The sequence below is a fragment of the Eutrema salsugineum genome, unplaced genomic scaffold (assembly GCF_000478725.1).
Source record: "Eutrema salsugineum unplaced genomic scaffold, Eutsalg1_0 scaffold_3, whole genome shotgun sequence".
Lineage (NCBI taxonomy): Eukaryota > Viridiplantae > Streptophyta > Magnoliopsida > Brassicales > Brassicaceae > Eutrema > Eutrema salsugineum.
Genome location: NW_006256756.1, coordinates 6823936 through 6841261, shown reverse-complemented (window position 1 = coordinate 6841261; position 17326 = coordinate 6823936). Strand labels below are relative to the sequence as shown.

Sequence of the window (17326 nt, the reverse complement as noted above, 5' to 3'; positions counted from 1 at the left end):
AGTTGTTATAAAAATAAAGAAAATTTATAAACTGTAAGCATATTTATACAAATTAAATTTTTGAAAACTTTATTCTTACGATTTATTTTTGAAAACTTATATCATAAAAGTTTTCTGAAATTTTCCTTTTGACTTGGTTCATTTATCTAATAAAACCAGTTAAAAAATAAAAACAGTTAAATTCAGTTATATGAAATTCAATCTGATAAGGATTCGATAGAGATATATCGTGTGTGGAAATCAGTAGAGAACTATCATCTATGGAACATAGAGAACTATTAAATGTATAATTTTTTAAGAGAAATAGCTCGTCAACCTTTTTCATTCATTTTTGTGCGTTAATGGCATGTCCTAGAAACTCAAGTTGGACCAAAACTATGGGTTACGTGACTCATACGTAAGACCATCTTCATCGCTAAACCTGCATAGATTCTTAGCGACTTTAAAAATAAAAAAAAATATATAAAAATTTTTAAAACCACTCTTTAAAATCCCTAATTAAGAACCTTCTCTTATGAGTTTCTTAAAGCATGTGGTATCCTGTAATTAGTTTAGGATGAAGAAAAAATTTTGGGTCAAAAAACGTGACCTCTTCTTAAAGCAAGTGGTTTTCTTAACTTTTTACTACTCAAAATTTAATTATTTTAAAAATCTTAAAAATTCTATGAAGAGATGAGGGATATATATGCTCTAAGATCCACATGTAGGTGATCCATTTGTCCGCCCCATAATCTAACAACCTGGTCTCAGGATTCGGAGAAAGTAATCTTCTATAAAGACTTTGATCTTAACATAAAGCCATAAGAGATAGATAAATAGACTCAAAAGTAATACATGAAAGTGATATCCAGGACAGATCCAAAGTCATATGACGCTTAAAGCGTAAATTAAAAATGATGTCTTTAATTGAAATAAAAAATAAATTTTATGCCATATCTTTTAATATTTAAAGCTTAAAATTTATTTTTTAGGATTAAAATTGATTTTAAGCTTTAAAAAAAATCAATTTTAAGCTTTAAAAATTAAAAAATATGGCATAAAATTTGTTTTTTATTTCACTATAAGCGTCATATGACTTTGGACCTGTCCTGGGTATCACTTTCATGTATTACTTTTGATTTTAAGCTTTAAAAAAAATCAATTTTAAGCTTAAAAATCAATGAGAATAAAGAGTGAATAATGACTTTTATTTATAATGCAAATTTTTTTTTTTTTTGACTCCGACGATGTGGAACAAAGTTAAAACACATTTTAAAAAAAATTTTGGACTTTTTTTATGCCCTAAACGTGATAGTTTTTTTGTTGTTCTAAAGTCCTTGCTTCATGGGTTTTAGGGTCGGACCGACTCTGGTGATACCTAAGATTATAAAGAACTCGGATAATAATCTTAAATAAGCTTTGAATCCATCATATGTTTACCTTTTTACTCAAGCTCTAATAAGTAAACCCGTTTTGGGTATCATAGAGTCATGGCTCTTAAGATGATCATGCACAATAACTTTGAAAATTTTGAATAATACTATTATTAACCCTCATTTTTAGCGTTTCTATTATTTTGTGTTTTTTTCCTCTCATTTGTGTAACAAATTGCTAAGTTTATAGTGTTGGGGCTAATTACCACTCAAATTTGGCTAATTTTTGTTAGCGTATGTAATCCATTAGACAAATCAGCGTCACCTATCCATTTTAACTTGGACTAGACAAATCGAATGTATGTAGCTACCTTAGTTTATGTATTAGGGTGATTTTGCACCTTTTATAACTTTGTGTTTGGGTGATATTGCACTTCCATAACTTTAGTCCAAATTAACAAATAAAGATTTCATTCGTTAAAAATATTGAGTGAAAACGAAATTTGATCCCAAAAAAAAGTGAAAAGAAAAAAAAAATGGAGGGGAAAGGTAGAAACAGGTCTTCTTCTCCGTAAATCCCTTCTCTTCTTCGTTAATCCAATTTTCACTACACTATCCACACATTTCTCGAATCTCTCCACAAGATGAAGCAGTGTGATCATGGTCTCTCTCCTTTCGCTTCACCTTTCGCCATTGGTTCTTCCTCTTTATCTTTCCCTGCTTCTGAATCCGATCCCGAAGATTCCTTCTGGCGTGATTTTGCTTTCGATTTCTCCTTTCTAACTTCCGACGACCAGAAGAACGGCCTCGAAGATGATATTGATTCTCTATCTAATCTTTCACGCCCTTCGGATTCGACCACTGTTCCTAAAGGTGAATTTCATTGATTTTTCTCCTCTCAAATGTTGTTCATGCTATGTACTTGAAATACGATTGTACACCTGAATCTATAGAAGAGACTCGTTAGGTTTCCAATTTGTAGTTTATGAAGCATGAAAATCTGGAATTGAGTTTTTTCTGATACTTTGATGTGCTCTTGTATTGACAATATTTGAGAATTTTTTCCCTTTGGAATGCATGTAGCGGAAGAATCTGAGCTATATGGTTTAAGGAGAAGTGAAAAGTCTGCTTCATTTGTCAAACTCCCGAATGTTCTTGAATCTGATTTGAAGTGTTTCGATTCTAAGCCTCGGATTTCACCTTCGTTAGCTATGGATGCTACAAGCGACTCTCGTGCTCTGAATTTTCCAAAAACAGCATCGGTTCTTGGAGTTTCCAGTATATCTCCAGTGGCTAAGAATGCTACGGTAGCTAGTGAGGGACTGTTTCGTTGCGCCAAGGACAATGAAGTTTGCTCGAGGGAAGTTCTGGTTAGCAAAGATAGCAATTCTAGTCCACTCTTCTCCAAGATGTTGAAATCTTGTATACCTTGTGATCAAGATGAGGATGCTGAGGTGGACTCTCCGTGCTGGAAAGGAACAAGGTCTCACAACACTGCGGCTTCAGGTACCACTAAGTCGTTGAGTTTCAGGCGTTCTACCGATGATCTGAATATTCTTTATGGATTGAATCCTTTGGCACCTCAGTTTATACCATCAAACGCTAAGAAGAACTTAGACGATAATGGGAAAGAATTTGAAGAAAACTGTTCTTCGTCTTTGAAAAAGTCTCTGTCTTCAACCTTTCTACCATCCTCGGGAGAGTTCAGCGTAAACGATCCTTCTGATGCTGGGATTGAACAAGACTCCAGGCAAAAGAATAGTATAGGAATCCTGTTTAACGATGCTGATGAAAGTTTGGGTTTAGTATCTCAAGTTGGTGTTTCCAAGACTATGAGCTTATTGGAGATTAGCAATCAATTCCAGACGCCTAAAAGGCTTGATCCTTTGGCCCCTGTTTTTGTTCCTGCTAATGCAAAAGAGAAGCATGGTGCAGCAGATGACATGATAGCTATTGAGACAAACGCTCACTCAGCTTACGCTTTAAGTTCTTCAGACGATTTGTTGCTAAATCGTGTAAAGGTTGAGACACATTCTTCAGAGGTCGGCCACAGTTTTAGGAATCCATACTCTAATAGTGTTCATCAGTTACGAAAAACTTATTCACTCAACCCTCGTCTTGGATCTCAAGTTCAGATTTCTGAGAATACAAAACTAGATCCTTCCAGCAACAAGTCTCATTGTCCGAAGAAGCTAAATCCTCTCGCCCCACAGTTCTCGCTAGCAGATACCAAACCAAAAGTATATGGCTATGAGAAAAACCAAGCTGCAAATGATATACCACCCAATGTGTATAGTTCGGTTTTGTTCTCTCCAAATGGCTATAGTAACCAAGAAGAGCTACATGCAGAGTTAGCACAATCCTCGATGCATGGACGTCTCCGTCCCAACATTTTACATGGAAATTCTTCTCCACAAATGGATGTTACGAAACTCCTTACAACGATCCATGGACTGTCAGAGTTGCTAACACACGTACACAGCTCAGGAACTTCAGATTCACCAAATGAGCAAGATCTTGATCTCATCAACTGTACTGTACAGAATCTCAAATCGTACATCAATAATAGAAATCAGCAGCATTCTGGGAAGTATTCAAGCGCTTTACACAGCTCATGTGATTCAAAGTTGTTGCCTAATATGAGTAAGGTATGTTCTTTTGTCAAGTCTATGTAGGCTCTGATGCATTAGTGGGTGTGAGTAGCTCATCGAAACATTTATCTTTAAGCACATGGGAATTCAGGGAGCGTATAGAACCGCGTGAAATAGGAACATTTGCATCAATATTCCTGCTAATATACTTCTTCTTTTTTAACTTTACCTTCCCGCCAAATATTCTAACTAACGGTTTTGTTTTACCCATGTTCGCCTCTACAATATTCCTGTAAAAGGCAGGTGGGATAACCTCTGCATTATTTCTTGAAGATATACAGAAATGATCATGTGTTAATCTATCTCTATGATTCCAAATGTTCTCTATAGCAATCGATTAGAGACCTTCAGATACTAAAGGCGAAAAATATGAGTGCCAACGTTGATGTTAAAAGGAAAGAAAAGTACCCCGTGGTCTCAGGGGAAACAGGAGCAGCTTATCAATTTGAATATGGTGTGACGAAAGAAAATGGCTTTGGCCCGGTATGGTCTGTAATTATATATTTTTGAGGCATGAAATCGTGGTGTTTCGAGGACGATAAACTATCGGTTTGACAATGTGCAGGTTGTAAGGAATCATCAAACAGAAGAGCGAATCAACCCACAAGTGTTATTCTATAAAAGTTTATGGCTCAAGGCTAAAGCAGACAGGTCTTTGATGGAATATGAAACACTTCTCTCGAAAACAACAACTTGAGCAAACTTTGAGAGACTGAGTTGAGACTAAGGTGAGACCATATCATCCCAAGTTTTATTTCATAGCAACGTTGTCAAAGATCAGTTACTGTTTCTGTATGAGGTCCTCTTGAGCGTTTTGTTTTTGGTTTTGCAGGTGAGCATATTGAAAGTTCAAGCGGCCTCAGAATCTCAGGTCCGAGCATGGAAACTTAAGTATGTTATGAAACAGAGCTAGAGAAATTTTGCTAGGAAGTGTATTAGTAGTTTGAAAAGTCAAAGCTAGGAAGGACATGAGAATCTGATTCTGTTCTGTTTAAACTCTTAACACACACCAAACTTGTAATCAATTTTGTTGTCTTTTTCAGTTCTGAATATGCCAATCTTCTTGGTTGAATGATATGTAAAAACAGATCTCTTATATCGTTCTTACTAAACTGTCTAAAACATCAGACATAAATGTCTCATACCATAGATTTAAAGCAGCTTCATTTATGGCTCAGAGAAGAAAAAAATAGCCTTAAAAAGTCGAGAAAAGACAAATAATCTTCAAGAAAAATACTTAGCGAAAAGAGAAGTGGATTGAAAAGGAAAGGACCCGTCGCTGAGAACTATGTTCTGCAACTCAAAACCTATGTAGTGAGTTCCATAATGGCGGAAACAATGTCTCCATCATTAGCTTTAAGTGCCTTAATAGCTTTGCCCTTTGTGACACCAGCTTGAGTCATCACAAGATCAATGTCCTTGGCTTCAACACCAGTCTCATCAACATCTTCATCATCTTCCTCGTCTTGTGCAACCGTGGCTACTTCAGAAGCATCAGCGTTAGGAGTCAAAGACGCAACGTCTGGCATCTTGAACCTCTGAGCAGCTTGTGCTTGTAGCTGAGAGCTCATGTCATCAATCTTGGCCTCGCCGAATATCACATAGGTCTCAGAGTTGGGACTCTTGAAAACATCTGGCTTCGAGATGACAAACAAAACCTGAGAGATGCAAGAAGAAGATTCAGAATCAAAAACATTGGTATATATACAAGAAAAGATTTTGATTAGAAAACACAAAGTGATGTCAAATTTTTTTTACATTCTTCGATCTCTTGATTGTCACTCTGCTAACATCTGTGACTGGTTTCATTCCAAGTTTCAGCATTGCTTTGCGGCTTTTCTTCTCGCTTCTACTTTGCTTTGAACTCTCATTCTCACCAGCTTCTTTTCACATACACATACACATAATCACAAAAATCATGAGGAAACAAAACCCTAGAAATCGCATCTCCAAAGCAAATTTATACAAAACTCACAAACGAGAAACACAGATTCAATGACAAATCCACATAAATTATTCCGGTAAAGATTTCTAACCACTCTAATCAACACATTAAACAAAATCAAATCATATCGAGAGAAAAAGAGAGAAATACCATCGACGTTCTCATCGTCATCGTCGTCGTCGTCATCCTCTCCGTCTTTCACATCCTCAACAACAACATCATCTTCCTTCTGCTCCACACGCGAAAACAAAATCGTTAAACAGCTTCGACTCGCTTAAAATAAAAACAAAAACAAAAATAGAGAGAAATAAAGGAAAACGAACCTCGAGCTTCATTTGCTCTTTGATGGCTTCCATCAATTGCTCCTCAATGTTAACTTCCTCAACAACTGGTCCTGGCATCTTCTTCTTCTTCCTTTGGTAACAAACGAAACCCTTAAACAGCGCAGCGAGACTAACCCTTTTTCTGGATATCCTCAGTTTACAGTGGCGACGAATAAATATTTATGAGAGCGTAATCTACTGCTTGTGGGATTACCCTATATAAGCCCAATTCCCGTAAATGGCTCAAATCAGCCCATTGGACTAGATTCATCGGCCCAAATAATTCGCTTGCGTAAATTGTGAAAGTTGACAAAATAAGTAAGTTTACGTTAGATTCCGTTTTGCTTTTAAAGGAATGAACAAATTATCCACGACTTTATCGGTTGTTTGTTTGTCAGAGTCTGTGTCCATGTTAGGTTATTACTGCTACTATGACGATTTGGGGGTTTTCAATTTATTATTTTGCTACGTGACTGATATGTGTGCCATATCAAGTATAATAATGATGGTAACCTCAAAGTATGCATGTTCATTTCAAGTATTGGGATGAAAAATTGCAGAAAATAGATGAAAACAGATAACTGGAATACTGAAAATAAAAATCCACTTTAACAAAAAAAATGTATATATAAATCTTCCTGATTTAAAAAAAAAAAGAGATGGATTGAAAAATTCAGGTATTTAAAATCCAGCTCATAAAATATTTTGGGTCATATATATTCCAAAAACTTTGGAAATTTTTGAATTTTTTGAAGATAAGTTAAACTAGTAATTCGAATACTACATCTTAATCTTGTTCCCTTCTTATACTCGTTTCAATAAAATTAATAATCTCGAGCAAAATTATTTTTAAAAATGGAGAACATAATAGTCAATTCAAGGTGGGGATAAAAAATTTATCTCGAAATGGATAGTTTTGCCCAAAATATTGTGTATTTCATTTTTGATAAGTTCAGTTTCGGAATTATCTCTAAGATTAGGTTATAGTTTTGTCAAAACAACAACAAAACAAAAAAAAAAGAGATTAGGTTACAATGAACTTGGTTGAATTGAGAACAGCTATAATAAATTTCTGATATATAAAAGCAGACAAAAGAAACACACAATGTATTGAGTTGATTCTTTAATCTTGATTATAAATTTACACATCTATCCTATCAAATCATTACGGATCAATTTAAGCGGAACAATTTATGAGTTTTTCATCAATTTGTATACATCTCGGTGGAAACTCTTGTTCCACACTATTAATCAAGAGAATATATATATATATATATATATATAGATATATTAGTAGAGATTAAGTTAACCTATTATCTCGGTTACAAAGCAATACTATACACACGATGATGCAAATCTGAAATCAGAAACTCATCGAAAATGTTGCTCCAAGACGTAAAGATATGGGTATAGGCGTTTACAAGCCCAAAGGAGAACATTCTTTTATTAATCATCAGATTACGAGCTTTCCATATTAAAATTTCGAATACTCTAGAGGAGGCAGATGTTTTCATAGACGTCAAATAGCTGTGGAATATTTTACTTTAACAAGAAGATTGCTCGTATGATCACTCCACCGTGTAGAAGCTCCTTAATCAATACAAAGAGGCGTCCAGATTCTTCTTCGAATCAAGAATCATGGTCCACCAGCTAGCAACATTAATTAGAATATTTTGAAGACCAAGAGCTCGTCAATCAATTATCAATCATCCGAGATCACGTCCATTTTGTTAATTTCTCATTTATTTTCTATATCTTAATTTCATATTTTATTAGTTTGTAAAGTTAATGGTATGAGCTTATAAAAGTTCTATTTGCATTCATTTTGTATATATAGAATTTTTTGGAAAAGTGAAGAAAAGAATTTTCTATTAAAGCTTTATACTATATGTTGTGAATCTTCGATAAAAGGCGACGACTTTGACTCTTAGAAACCACGAACAGGCTTGAGAAAACCAAAAACTGAGATGTAAACTGAGAAGAGTCAATCTTGGAAGAGAACACGATGCAACAAGAACAGAGTTAAACACAGATAAAGAAAGAAGACGACACATGCAAGTTTAACGAGTTCACGCCCAATAAGGGTCGCTACGTCTCGCCGGGATCTCTCTCCCGGAATCCACTAGATCATGTAGAGGTTACAAGAGATCGAAAAACGAAACAAGCTCTCTCCCACTTACAAGCTTTTTCCCTGTTTTTCTCTCTACCCCTGTTTCCCGAGAAAACACTTAACAAGTTTATACAATGTAAAAGCTTTTCTCTCCCTTTTCTTCACTTTGTTTTGTCACTCTATATGCCTCTTATATCTGCTCAATGAACCGACCTAGTCTCTCTCTTGATGCTTCACGACAAGAAGCCTTTCCCTTGATTGCTTGAAACTTGAACCAAATAGGCCCATAATCGCCAAGAGACAAACAACTTCTCCTTAGTCATTTAATGAACTAAAGCAAACGGCTACTTTGGTGTGGTCCTGCATCAGACTGATCTTGAGCTGGCCTTCAGCGACAAAACGGCTTCCTCTCCACGTTTTGTACTATGTTGCTTTATTGTTCCTTTTGTCTTGATCTTCAACACTAAAGCCAACAAATCTCCACCTAGTATTGACAGATCAACCAAAGACAACATAAACAAATTACCTTGAGAGACAGAAATGTGATCTAGTTAGCCGGATTCCAATCCCGGATTCCCTGAGTCTTCTTACTCAGCTTTTACCCTCAGCAAATCCAATGCACATTGTAATTTGCTTACAGGCAAAATCTTGGTAAATATATCAGCTGGGTTACTTAGCGTGGATATCTTCAAAACTTCAACAATACCATCTGCAATGGTATCTCTGATCTTGTGGTACTTAACGGCCACATGCTTTGTCCTTTCATGAAAGACATTATTCTTTGAAAGCGCTATGGCACTCTGAGAGTCACAGAATATCTCCACTGCTTTCTGCTGATAAGCGAAATCCTCCATTAGACCCTTTAGCCAAATAGCTTATTTGACAGCTTCATTTAAGGACATGTACTCGGCCTCTGTGGTGGAGAGAGCAACCACCTTCTGCAATGCTGATCTCCAACTGATTGTGTTCCCACCTAGTGTGAACACCATACCACTGATAGACCTTCTTCTATCTGGATCTGCTGCGAAATCAGAGTCACAGTATCCTCTGAGAACAAATTCTGATCCCTTTCTGTAGCAGAGCTTCATCTTTAACGTTCCCTTAATGTATCTTAGTACCCATTTGACCCCAAGCCAGTGTTCTCTCACAGGCTTGCTCATGAAACGGCTAATGATACCCACAGGATACGCCAAGTCAGGTCTGGTGCCGATCATAGAATACATGATGCTCCCTACAGCATTAGCATAAGGCACAGTCTTCATGTATTCATTATCTTTGTGAAGTTCATGTTCTGTTGCTGAACACATTTTCAAATGAGCCCCAAGGGGTGTGATTGCTTGCTTGGCTTCTCCCATTTTGTACAGCTCCAGAACCTTCTTCAGATATCCTTCTTGAGACAGTTTTAACACACCTTTTTCCCTGTCTCTTGTGATCTCCATGCCAAGAATTTTCTTTGCAGCTCCAAGATCTTTCATTTCAAACTTGATACTCAGTTGTTGCTTTAGCTCAGATATGGCCTCTTTGTCTTTTGCAGCCACCAACATGTCATCAACATAAATCAAGAGATACATCTTGGTGCCATCCGTGAGTGTCTTAATGTAAGCACAGTTCTCATGAGGGCTTTTCTCAAAACCAATCTCTCTCATATACCCATCAAACTTCTGATTCCATTTCCTTGGTGCCTGTTTTAGACCATAGAGGGATTTGTTTAGCAGACACACTTGATTTGGCTTGAACTGATCTTCATATCCCTCAGGAATCTCCATGTAGATCTTTTCATCTAGTTCCCCATGAAGGAACACGGTCTTGACATCTAACTGTTCAAGCTCGTAATCTTCCTCCACGACAATAGCCAACAATATCCTTATGGACACATGTTTTACCACTGGTGAAAAATGTCTGTGTAATCTATTCCTTCTCTCTGTGCATACCCCTTGGCAACCAACCTTGCTTTGTATCTTGGTTCTTCAACTCCAGGAATTCCAGGCTTACGCTTGTAAATTCATTTGCACCCAATGACACGATGATCTTTGGGTCTCTCAACTGCAGTCCAGGTGAAGTTTTTCAGCAGTGAAGCCATTTCTTCGTCCATTCCTCCATTCCAGAGTTCCCAGTCATCATCTCTTCTAGCTTCTTGATAGTTTTCAGGTTCCAGTTTGTCTCCATCGACCGTAGTGATTAGAGCTTCTGCAATGAGACTTTCGTCTTTGTCTTCTATCCCCTCACCAAAGTATCCTTCTATGTCAAACCTTCTTGGAGCTCTTGGCTCTTTCCTCTGTCTATCTCGAGCCAGGTGATAGCTCTCTGGTGAATTCTTTGTAGCTTCTTCTGCAACCTCATCTGGACCTTCTTGTTCTGGTTGTTGATTATTCTGAACTGGTGTTTCATTTCCCAGGGATACTATCTCTTCCGGGAAATCTCCACCAGAGGGAATAACCACTTCCTCCTCAAGATCCAATTCCAGTAGTGAGCTTCCTGATTCAGTCTGATCACTCGCCGATTCCTTACTGCTCTGCACTGCATCTCTGTATACTGCGTTCTCCTGAAATAGTACATTTCTGCTGATAATGCACTTCCTTTCATCCAACAGCCATATCTTGTAACCCTTGACACCTTCAGGATAACCCAACAAAGCTCCTTTCTTTGCTCTCGGTGAGAGTTTTCCTTCATCTGAATGTGCAAAACACAAACATCCAAACCTTCTGAGGTAACTGTAGACCGGAGGTTTTCCTGTCCATTTCCTGTTTGGTATCTCTGTAGCTAATGCAGCTGATGGTGTCTTGTTGATCACAGTTACTGCAGTATGTGTTGCCTCAACCCAGAATCTCTTTGGTAACCCTGAGTCACTCAACATGCTTCGAACCTTTTCCATGATGGTACGATTCATTCTTTCTGCAATGCCATTTTGTTGTGGCGTGTAGGCACAAGTTCTATGCCTCACAATACCTTTTTCTTTACAGAAGTCATTAAACTTGGTGTTGCAGAACTCGAGACCATTATCAGTTCTCAGGATCTTGATCTTCCTTTCAGTCTGATTTTCCACCATGATGCTCTATTCCACGAAGGACTCGAAAGCTTCATCTTTGTGCTTTAGAAAATACACCCATGTCTTCCTTGAGTAGTCATCGATGAATGAGATGAAGTACTGACATTTACTGAGTGAAAATGGCACAGATGGAGCTCCCCACAGGTCTGAGTGGACATAGTCTAGCTTGTCTTTTGTATCGTGTGTGGCAGACTCAAAGCTTGCTCTTTTTGCTTTTCCATAGATACAGTCTTCGCACATATCTAGTGAAGATATTTTCTTCTTGTCAAGAAGTCCTTTTCTCACTAATATGTCCATATTCCTTTGGCTTATATGACATAATCTTCTGTGCCATAAGACTGTATCATCAGCTCTTGTTTCAACAGCCAAAGACTGACCATTTTCAGGCTTTCCTTGAAGGATGTAGAGCTTCTCATACCTTCTACCTGTCATGATGGTATTTGCCTCACGCTTGACACTAAGAAGTCCATTCCTTGAATCAAAACTGCATCCTTGTTCTTCTAGAGTACCCATGGAAAGAAGGTTTCGATCCATGTCTGGTATGTATCTTACATTCCTGAATAGAACCGTGGAGCCATCCTCATTTCTGAACCGTATATTTCCAATACCCTTGACCCTTGATGTAGTTTTATTTCCCATTCGAACAGAACCTCCTGCATCTTCGCTTAGGCTTTCAAACCACTCCTTTTTGTGTGTCATGTGATAGCTGCAACCGGTATCCATAATCCAGACATTCTCCAGACTTATATCTGTTGAATATAAGGCTTCTGAGACATAGTAACCCGCAGCATCATCATTGTTGCCCTGAACCATCGCAGCTTCACCTCTGTTGCTGTTGTTAGCTTGGTCTTTCTTCTTTCCTTGGACCTTGTTCTGATTCGGACATGAGTTTTTGAAATGTCCTTCCTCACAACAAGTCCAACAGCTTTTATTTTTGACCTTTGCCTTCTTGTTCTGCTTTGACTGCTTCTCCTTTCCTTTACCCTTTTGGCCTCCTTTGTCATTGACATTAAGAGCTTCAGATTGATTATTCGAGACTTTGGAGCTTGATCCACTCTCCAACTCTTTGGAGTATAGAGCAGCTACAACCTCATCAAGAGTAACCGTTGTTCTGCCTGGACCATATTTTAGAGTGTCTCGGAGAGATTCAAACTGTCTCGGTAGAGACATCAAGAGGAGAATAGCTTGGTCTTCATCAGATATTTCAACATCAGCATTCTCCAGATTTGCAATGAGGCGAAGAAACTCATCTATATTCGCTTCCATAGATGAGCTTTCGGACATCCTGAAACTGTAAAGCTTTTGCTTTAGATAGATCCGGTTAGGAAGGGCTTTTGCTTGGTAGAGCTTATCCAAAGCGTCAAGCATCGCAGCGGCTGTCTCTTGTTTCCTAACCTTCCTCAGGACTCTGTCTGTGATGCTCAGAATGATTGCACTCCGAGCTTGATTTTTCTTTTCCGCCAAAGCTTCCTCCTTTTCCCCTGAGTCATCTGTATCTAAGGCCTTTCCCTTCGGATCCTTAGTATCATACAGAAACTTGCTCAGCCTCAATATTTTTAGATGGGCCAGCAACTTGTCCTTCCATAACATGTAATTTCCATGACCATCAAACTTCTCTATCTCTGCCTTTGACGGTGTCATGACTCAGACTAGAGCTTCGACCACCGGTAACCTGGCTCTGCTACCAATCTGTTGTGAATCTTCGATAAAAAGCGACGACTTTGAATCTTAGAAACCACGAACAGGCTTGAGAAAACCAAAAACTGAGATGTAAACTGAGAAGAGTCAATCTTGGAAGAGAACACGATGCAACAAGAACAGAGTTAAACACAGATAAAGAAAGAAGACGACACAGGCAAGTTTAACGATTTCACGCCCAATAAGGGTCGCTACGTCTCGCCGGGATCTCTCTCCCGGAATCCACTAGATCATGTAGAGGTTACAAGAGATCGAAAAACGAAACAAGCTCTCTCCCACTTACAAGCTTTTTCCCTGTTTTTCTCTCTACCCCTGTTTCCCGAGAAAACACTTAACAAGTTTATACAATGTAAAAGCTTTTCTCTCCCTTTTCTTCACTTTGTTTTGTCACTCTATATGCCTCTTATATCTGCTCAATGAACCGACCTAGTCTCTCTCTCGATGCTTCACGACAAGAAGCCTTTCCCTTGATTGCTTGAAACTTGAACCAAATGGGCCCATAATCGCCAAGAGACAAACAACTTCTCCTTAGTCATTTAATGAACTAAAGCAAACGGCTACTTTGGTGTGGTCCTGCATCAGACTGATCTTGAGCTGGCCTTCAGCGACAAAACGGCTTCCTCTCCACGTTTTGTACTATGTTGCTTTATTGTTCCTTTTGTCTTGATCTTCAACACTAAAGCCAACACTTTGTTTTACTTGTCTATTTTAGTTTGTGGAATCATCCTAACATACAAGTGCAAATCATTAAAGTATTCTATGAGTTTCTTTTATTCTCTTTCTTATTCTTTAGAAACCAAGTGTGAGATTCACTTCTTTTCTATTGAAGCTACGAATTAAGTTTGTTTGTGTGATTCAAACACTCTTGTTCGTTCAGAGAGTCAATCATCTATCTGTCATCTCTATTTCTATTTCGTCCATCTTTCGTTAAAGCTTGTAACCTTTTGACACTCTTGTGATCCATGGTGTGATTCCAATCTTACATCACACGAAGATCAAAACGAAAAAGAAAAGGAATTATTGATCTCTAGCTCTCTTTCACTCTGAGCTTGAATCACATACAAATAATAAAATACACTTGATAAGGGAGAACCTTTTCAGCTCGAGATTTTCACTTTCTCATTTTAACCTGAACTAGTGAACCTCTCTTATCTTCTGTAGTGTCTTTTACTTTACACTTTTTTAAAGGACTTACTTTACACTTAACCTTAAATTTTTTTGCATCAGCTACTCTAACTGATTCAGTTGTGTTTTTTCTTCGTCAACTCTTCTTTCTTTAACATCTGAAACCTAGAATCTTAAGTTGAATCAACTGACAATTAGTTGTGAGTTTTATCAGTACAAAAAAAACTTAAGAACATTTCATTCTCAGCTCTAAACTTGCAAAGTGTTATGCAAACCAAACAGTTTGCAAATTTAATCACCATAGCATGCTTAACTATCAATGAACACTATGTTCAATGCACTCTTGCTAGTCGCTATGACCAAAATACATTTTTTTTTTGAGAAATGGAACGAGAAGCATAATACATTCCCCGAGACAGTAACATTCTTATGTCCATATAAAAAGTGTGATGCATGACAATTGAAGATAAACATATCTTTATGCAAAAAAAATAAAGTTGGAAGTGAACCTCTACCCTGTTGGATAAGCATCGATATTAAGACATTTAACAAGTTGGTTAGGAGTTAGTTAGGGTTATGGTAAATTCCTTTATTAGATTAGGAGATATCTAGTTCCAGTGGCGGAGCTACTTGCACTAAGAAGGGGCAGTTGCCCCCGATAAAATTTGTTAGATTAGTGCAAATTTATTAAACCATTAAATAAATGCCCCCACTCATAATTGTTTTTTTTACCCCCATAACCATATTATTTTAACAATATTAATTTTTGCCCCAGTAAAAAAATCTTCTGCCTCCGCCACTGTCTAGTTCTAATAGAAAAAGAAAAGTGGCTTAAGCAAAATTGTGCAATCCACTATGTAAGTTATTGATGAAGTTGCATCAATGAGAGACACAGGCTTTGGTGTTTAGTTTTGAGTTAGTTTCTAAACATTAATAAGAGAGTTATTCTTATAAACAAAGTGTGTTCTTGATTTTAAATATTTGAATTGGTATCAGACCTAAAAGAGAAGCTTGTGATCTAGGGTATCGAACATGAAGATCATTCGATATCCAACTATGGGAGATATCTTCTTAAACCCTAACCCGAAGGAAGTAATTCCTTCTTCCATCTAGTGTCATATGTTAAACTCTACTAATTACACGGTGTGGGCTATGAGGATGAGAGTCTTGCTGCAAATCCATAAGGTGTGGGTAACAATTGAACCTGGTGCAGTTGAATCCAACAAGAACGATGTCGCAATAGGGCTTCTATTCCAATCAATCCCGGAGGTGCTTATTCTGCAAATTGGCGAACAAGACTCTCCAAAAAGGATATGGGATGAGATCAAAGCACGGCATCTAGGAGCTGATCGTGTCAAGGAGGTGTGGTTTCAAACCCTAATGTCCGAGTTTGAGTTTGAGATAATCAAGATGAATGACTTAGACAATATAGATGACTTCGCGGGAAAGTTATCTGAACTAGCTTCAAAATCGGCTTCTTTAGGGCAAACAATCGAAGAACCAAAAATTGTGAAGAAGTTTCTTAATAGTTTGCCAAGGAGTAAGTTTATTCATATCATCGCCTCTCTCGAGCAAGTGTTGGATCTGAAAACAACAAGTTACGAAGATATAGTAGGAAGGCTTAAGGCGTATAAAGAAAGGATTCTTGAGGAGGAGAATCATGCAGACACCCAAGGCAAGCTACTATATGCTAACTCAGATCAACAAAGTTATTCAATCTCAAGAGGGAGAGTATGAGGAAGAGGAGGCAGAGGAAATAGAGGACGAGGCAGAGGAGGAGGGTCTAACTCACAAGAACGATCAACAAATCAGACCAACTAGAATCAAGCAAAAGAAAAGAAGGATTGGTCGAAAGTGATCTGTTACCATTGTGATAAACCCGGACACTTTGCATTTGTCTGTCCCAAAAGAGCACAAAAGACACAAGAAGCAAATAAAGTGGAGACAGAAGAAGCTGATGCTGCACTTTATATGCATGAGGTGGTGTTCTTAAAATGAAGAAAATCTAATACCAAAGAACTATGAAAACAAAGGAGGTGAAGAAGGACTTTGGTATCTAGATAATGGAGCAAGTAATCATATAACTGGCAACAAAGCATATTTCTCAGAGTTAAACGAGAATATAAAGGGCAAATGAAAGCTATGTCCTTTAGAACAATATAAGCTTTAGAACAATGAAAGCTATGTCCCAACAAGAGCTGGTTCACGGCCTACCGAGATCAGAGAAGAAAAAAGGCTGTGTGAGTCTTGTTTAGTAGGAAAACAGACTCGACAAAGCTTTCCAAAGGCATCAATGTTTCAAGCTACAAGACCCTTGGAACTTCTTCACACAGACTTATGTGGCCCAATCACACCACCAACTATCTCAGGTAACAAATACATATTTGTTATCATAGATGACTTTACAAGATACATGTGGTCCATCTTGTTAAAGATAGAAAACCAGATTTCAGCTCAGAGTCAAACCGTCAGAAGTTCACCCCTGATTGAAGGCCTTCTCACCGTCTCGTCCAGCTCAAATTTGGAGACTTTAAAGATAGAAGTATCAGCTTTCTATTGCACTTTACAGCTTGGCAATCTAACGGTTCAATCAAAAGATACGCGAAGAGCAAGATGTCCCGTAAACCAGCTGGCAAACACTTCCACCCGCGGCCAAAAACTCATTCCCCATGGTCAGGAGCATCCCGACCGCGGCAAACCACTCATTCCCCACGGTCAGGAGCATCCCGACCGCGGCAAACCACTCATTCCCCACGGTCACAGCACTCCCGACCGCGGCCAGCAACCTCCGAGCCCAAAAGCCCATTTCTGAAGCCCACAATGATTCCCTCATTTGGAGAAACCCTAAGTGACGTCCAGAGAGGTCTTGAGCACTATAAATACATGTCTTAGGAACCCTAAACGACGTGTAACCGAATACCATCTATCATTACTTCATACTTTTATTGTTTTTGCTTTAGCTTTTAGGGAGAGAGAGATTTGTTCTCTTGAACCCTTGTTCTTTCTTTATCAATTTCGGTTTCTATTCTACTTCTTAATACTATGTCTTTGATTTCGTTCATTATGTCTGAGTAGT

At 38.0% G+C, this 17326-nt stretch overlaps 2 protein-coding genes across 5 annotated transcripts; one reads left to right on the top strand and one right to left on the bottom strand.

Annotated features, from left to right (window-relative positions):
* Positions 1–1900: 1900 nt before the first annotated feature.
* LOC18014743 lies at positions 1901–5045 on the top strand. Of its 3 annotated transcripts, XM_006396997.2 has the most exons (5): positions 1901–2225; positions 2436–4000; positions 4334–4486; positions 4569–4731; positions 4836–5045. In XM_006396997.2, exons 1-4 carry the CDS (start codon positions 1997–1999, stop codon positions 4698–4700), a joined length of 2079 nt encoding a protein of 692 aa, XP_006397060.1. In that variant the 5' UTR covers positions 1901–1996; the 3' UTR covers positions 4701–4731; positions 4836–5045. The 3 variants fall into 3 exon arrangements, with proteins under 3 accessions (XP_006397060.1, XP_024009845.1, XP_024009844.1); XM_024154077.1 differs by lacking the exons at positions 4569–4731; positions 4836–5045 and having other exon boundaries at positions 4247–4463; XM_024154076.1 differs by lacking the exons at positions 4569–4731; positions 4836–5045 and having other exon boundaries at positions 4243–4463.
* Positions 5046–5075: 30 nt separating this feature from the next.
* Positions 5076–6463, bottom strand: LOC18014742 (nascent polypeptide-associated complex subunit alpha-like protein 4). Of its 2 annotated transcripts, none has more exons than XM_024154078.1 (4): positions 6272–6463; positions 6099–6177; positions 5762–5886; positions 5076–5661 (listed from the first exon to the last, which is right to left on the bottom strand). In XM_024154078.1, exons 1-4 carry the CDS (start codon positions 6347–6349, stop codon positions 5311–5313), a joined length of 633 nt encoding a protein of 210 aa, XP_024009846.1. In that variant the 5' UTR covers positions 6350–6463; the 3' UTR covers positions 5076–5310. The 2 variants fall into 2 exon arrangements, with proteins under 2 accessions (XP_024009846.1, XP_024009847.1); XM_024154079.1 differs by having other exon boundaries at positions 5762–5883.
* Between the last annotated feature and the right edge of the window lie 10863 nt (positions 6464–17326).

Bases quoted from the DNA above. Each gene is read 5' to 3' on its own strand.
- LOC18014743 (XM_006396997.2), top strand. From the start codon at position 1,997: ATGAAGCAGTGTGATCATGGTCTCTCTCCTTTCGCTTCACCTTTCGCC. The intron at 4,001-4,333 runs GTATGTTCTTTT...TGTTCTCTATAG, and splicing joins TGTTGCCTAATATGAGTAAG to CAATCGATTAGAGACCTTCA. The intron at 4,487-4,568 runs GTATGGTCTGTA...GACAATGTGCAG, and splicing joins AAGAAAATGGCTTTGGCCCG to GTTGTAAGGAATCATCAAAC.
- LOC18014742 (XM_024154078.1), bottom strand. From the start codon at position 6,349: ATGCCAGGACCAGTTGTTGAGGAAGTTAACATTGAGGAGCAATTGATG. The intron at 6,178-6,271 runs GTTCGTTTTCCT...CGTGTGGAGCAG, and splicing joins AAGAGCAAATGAAGCTCGAG to AAGGAAGATGATGTTGTTGT. The intron at 5,662-5,761 runs GTAAAAAAAATT...TGCATCTCTCAG, and splicing joins CAATCAAGAGATCGAAGAAT to GTTTTGTTTGTCATCTCGAA.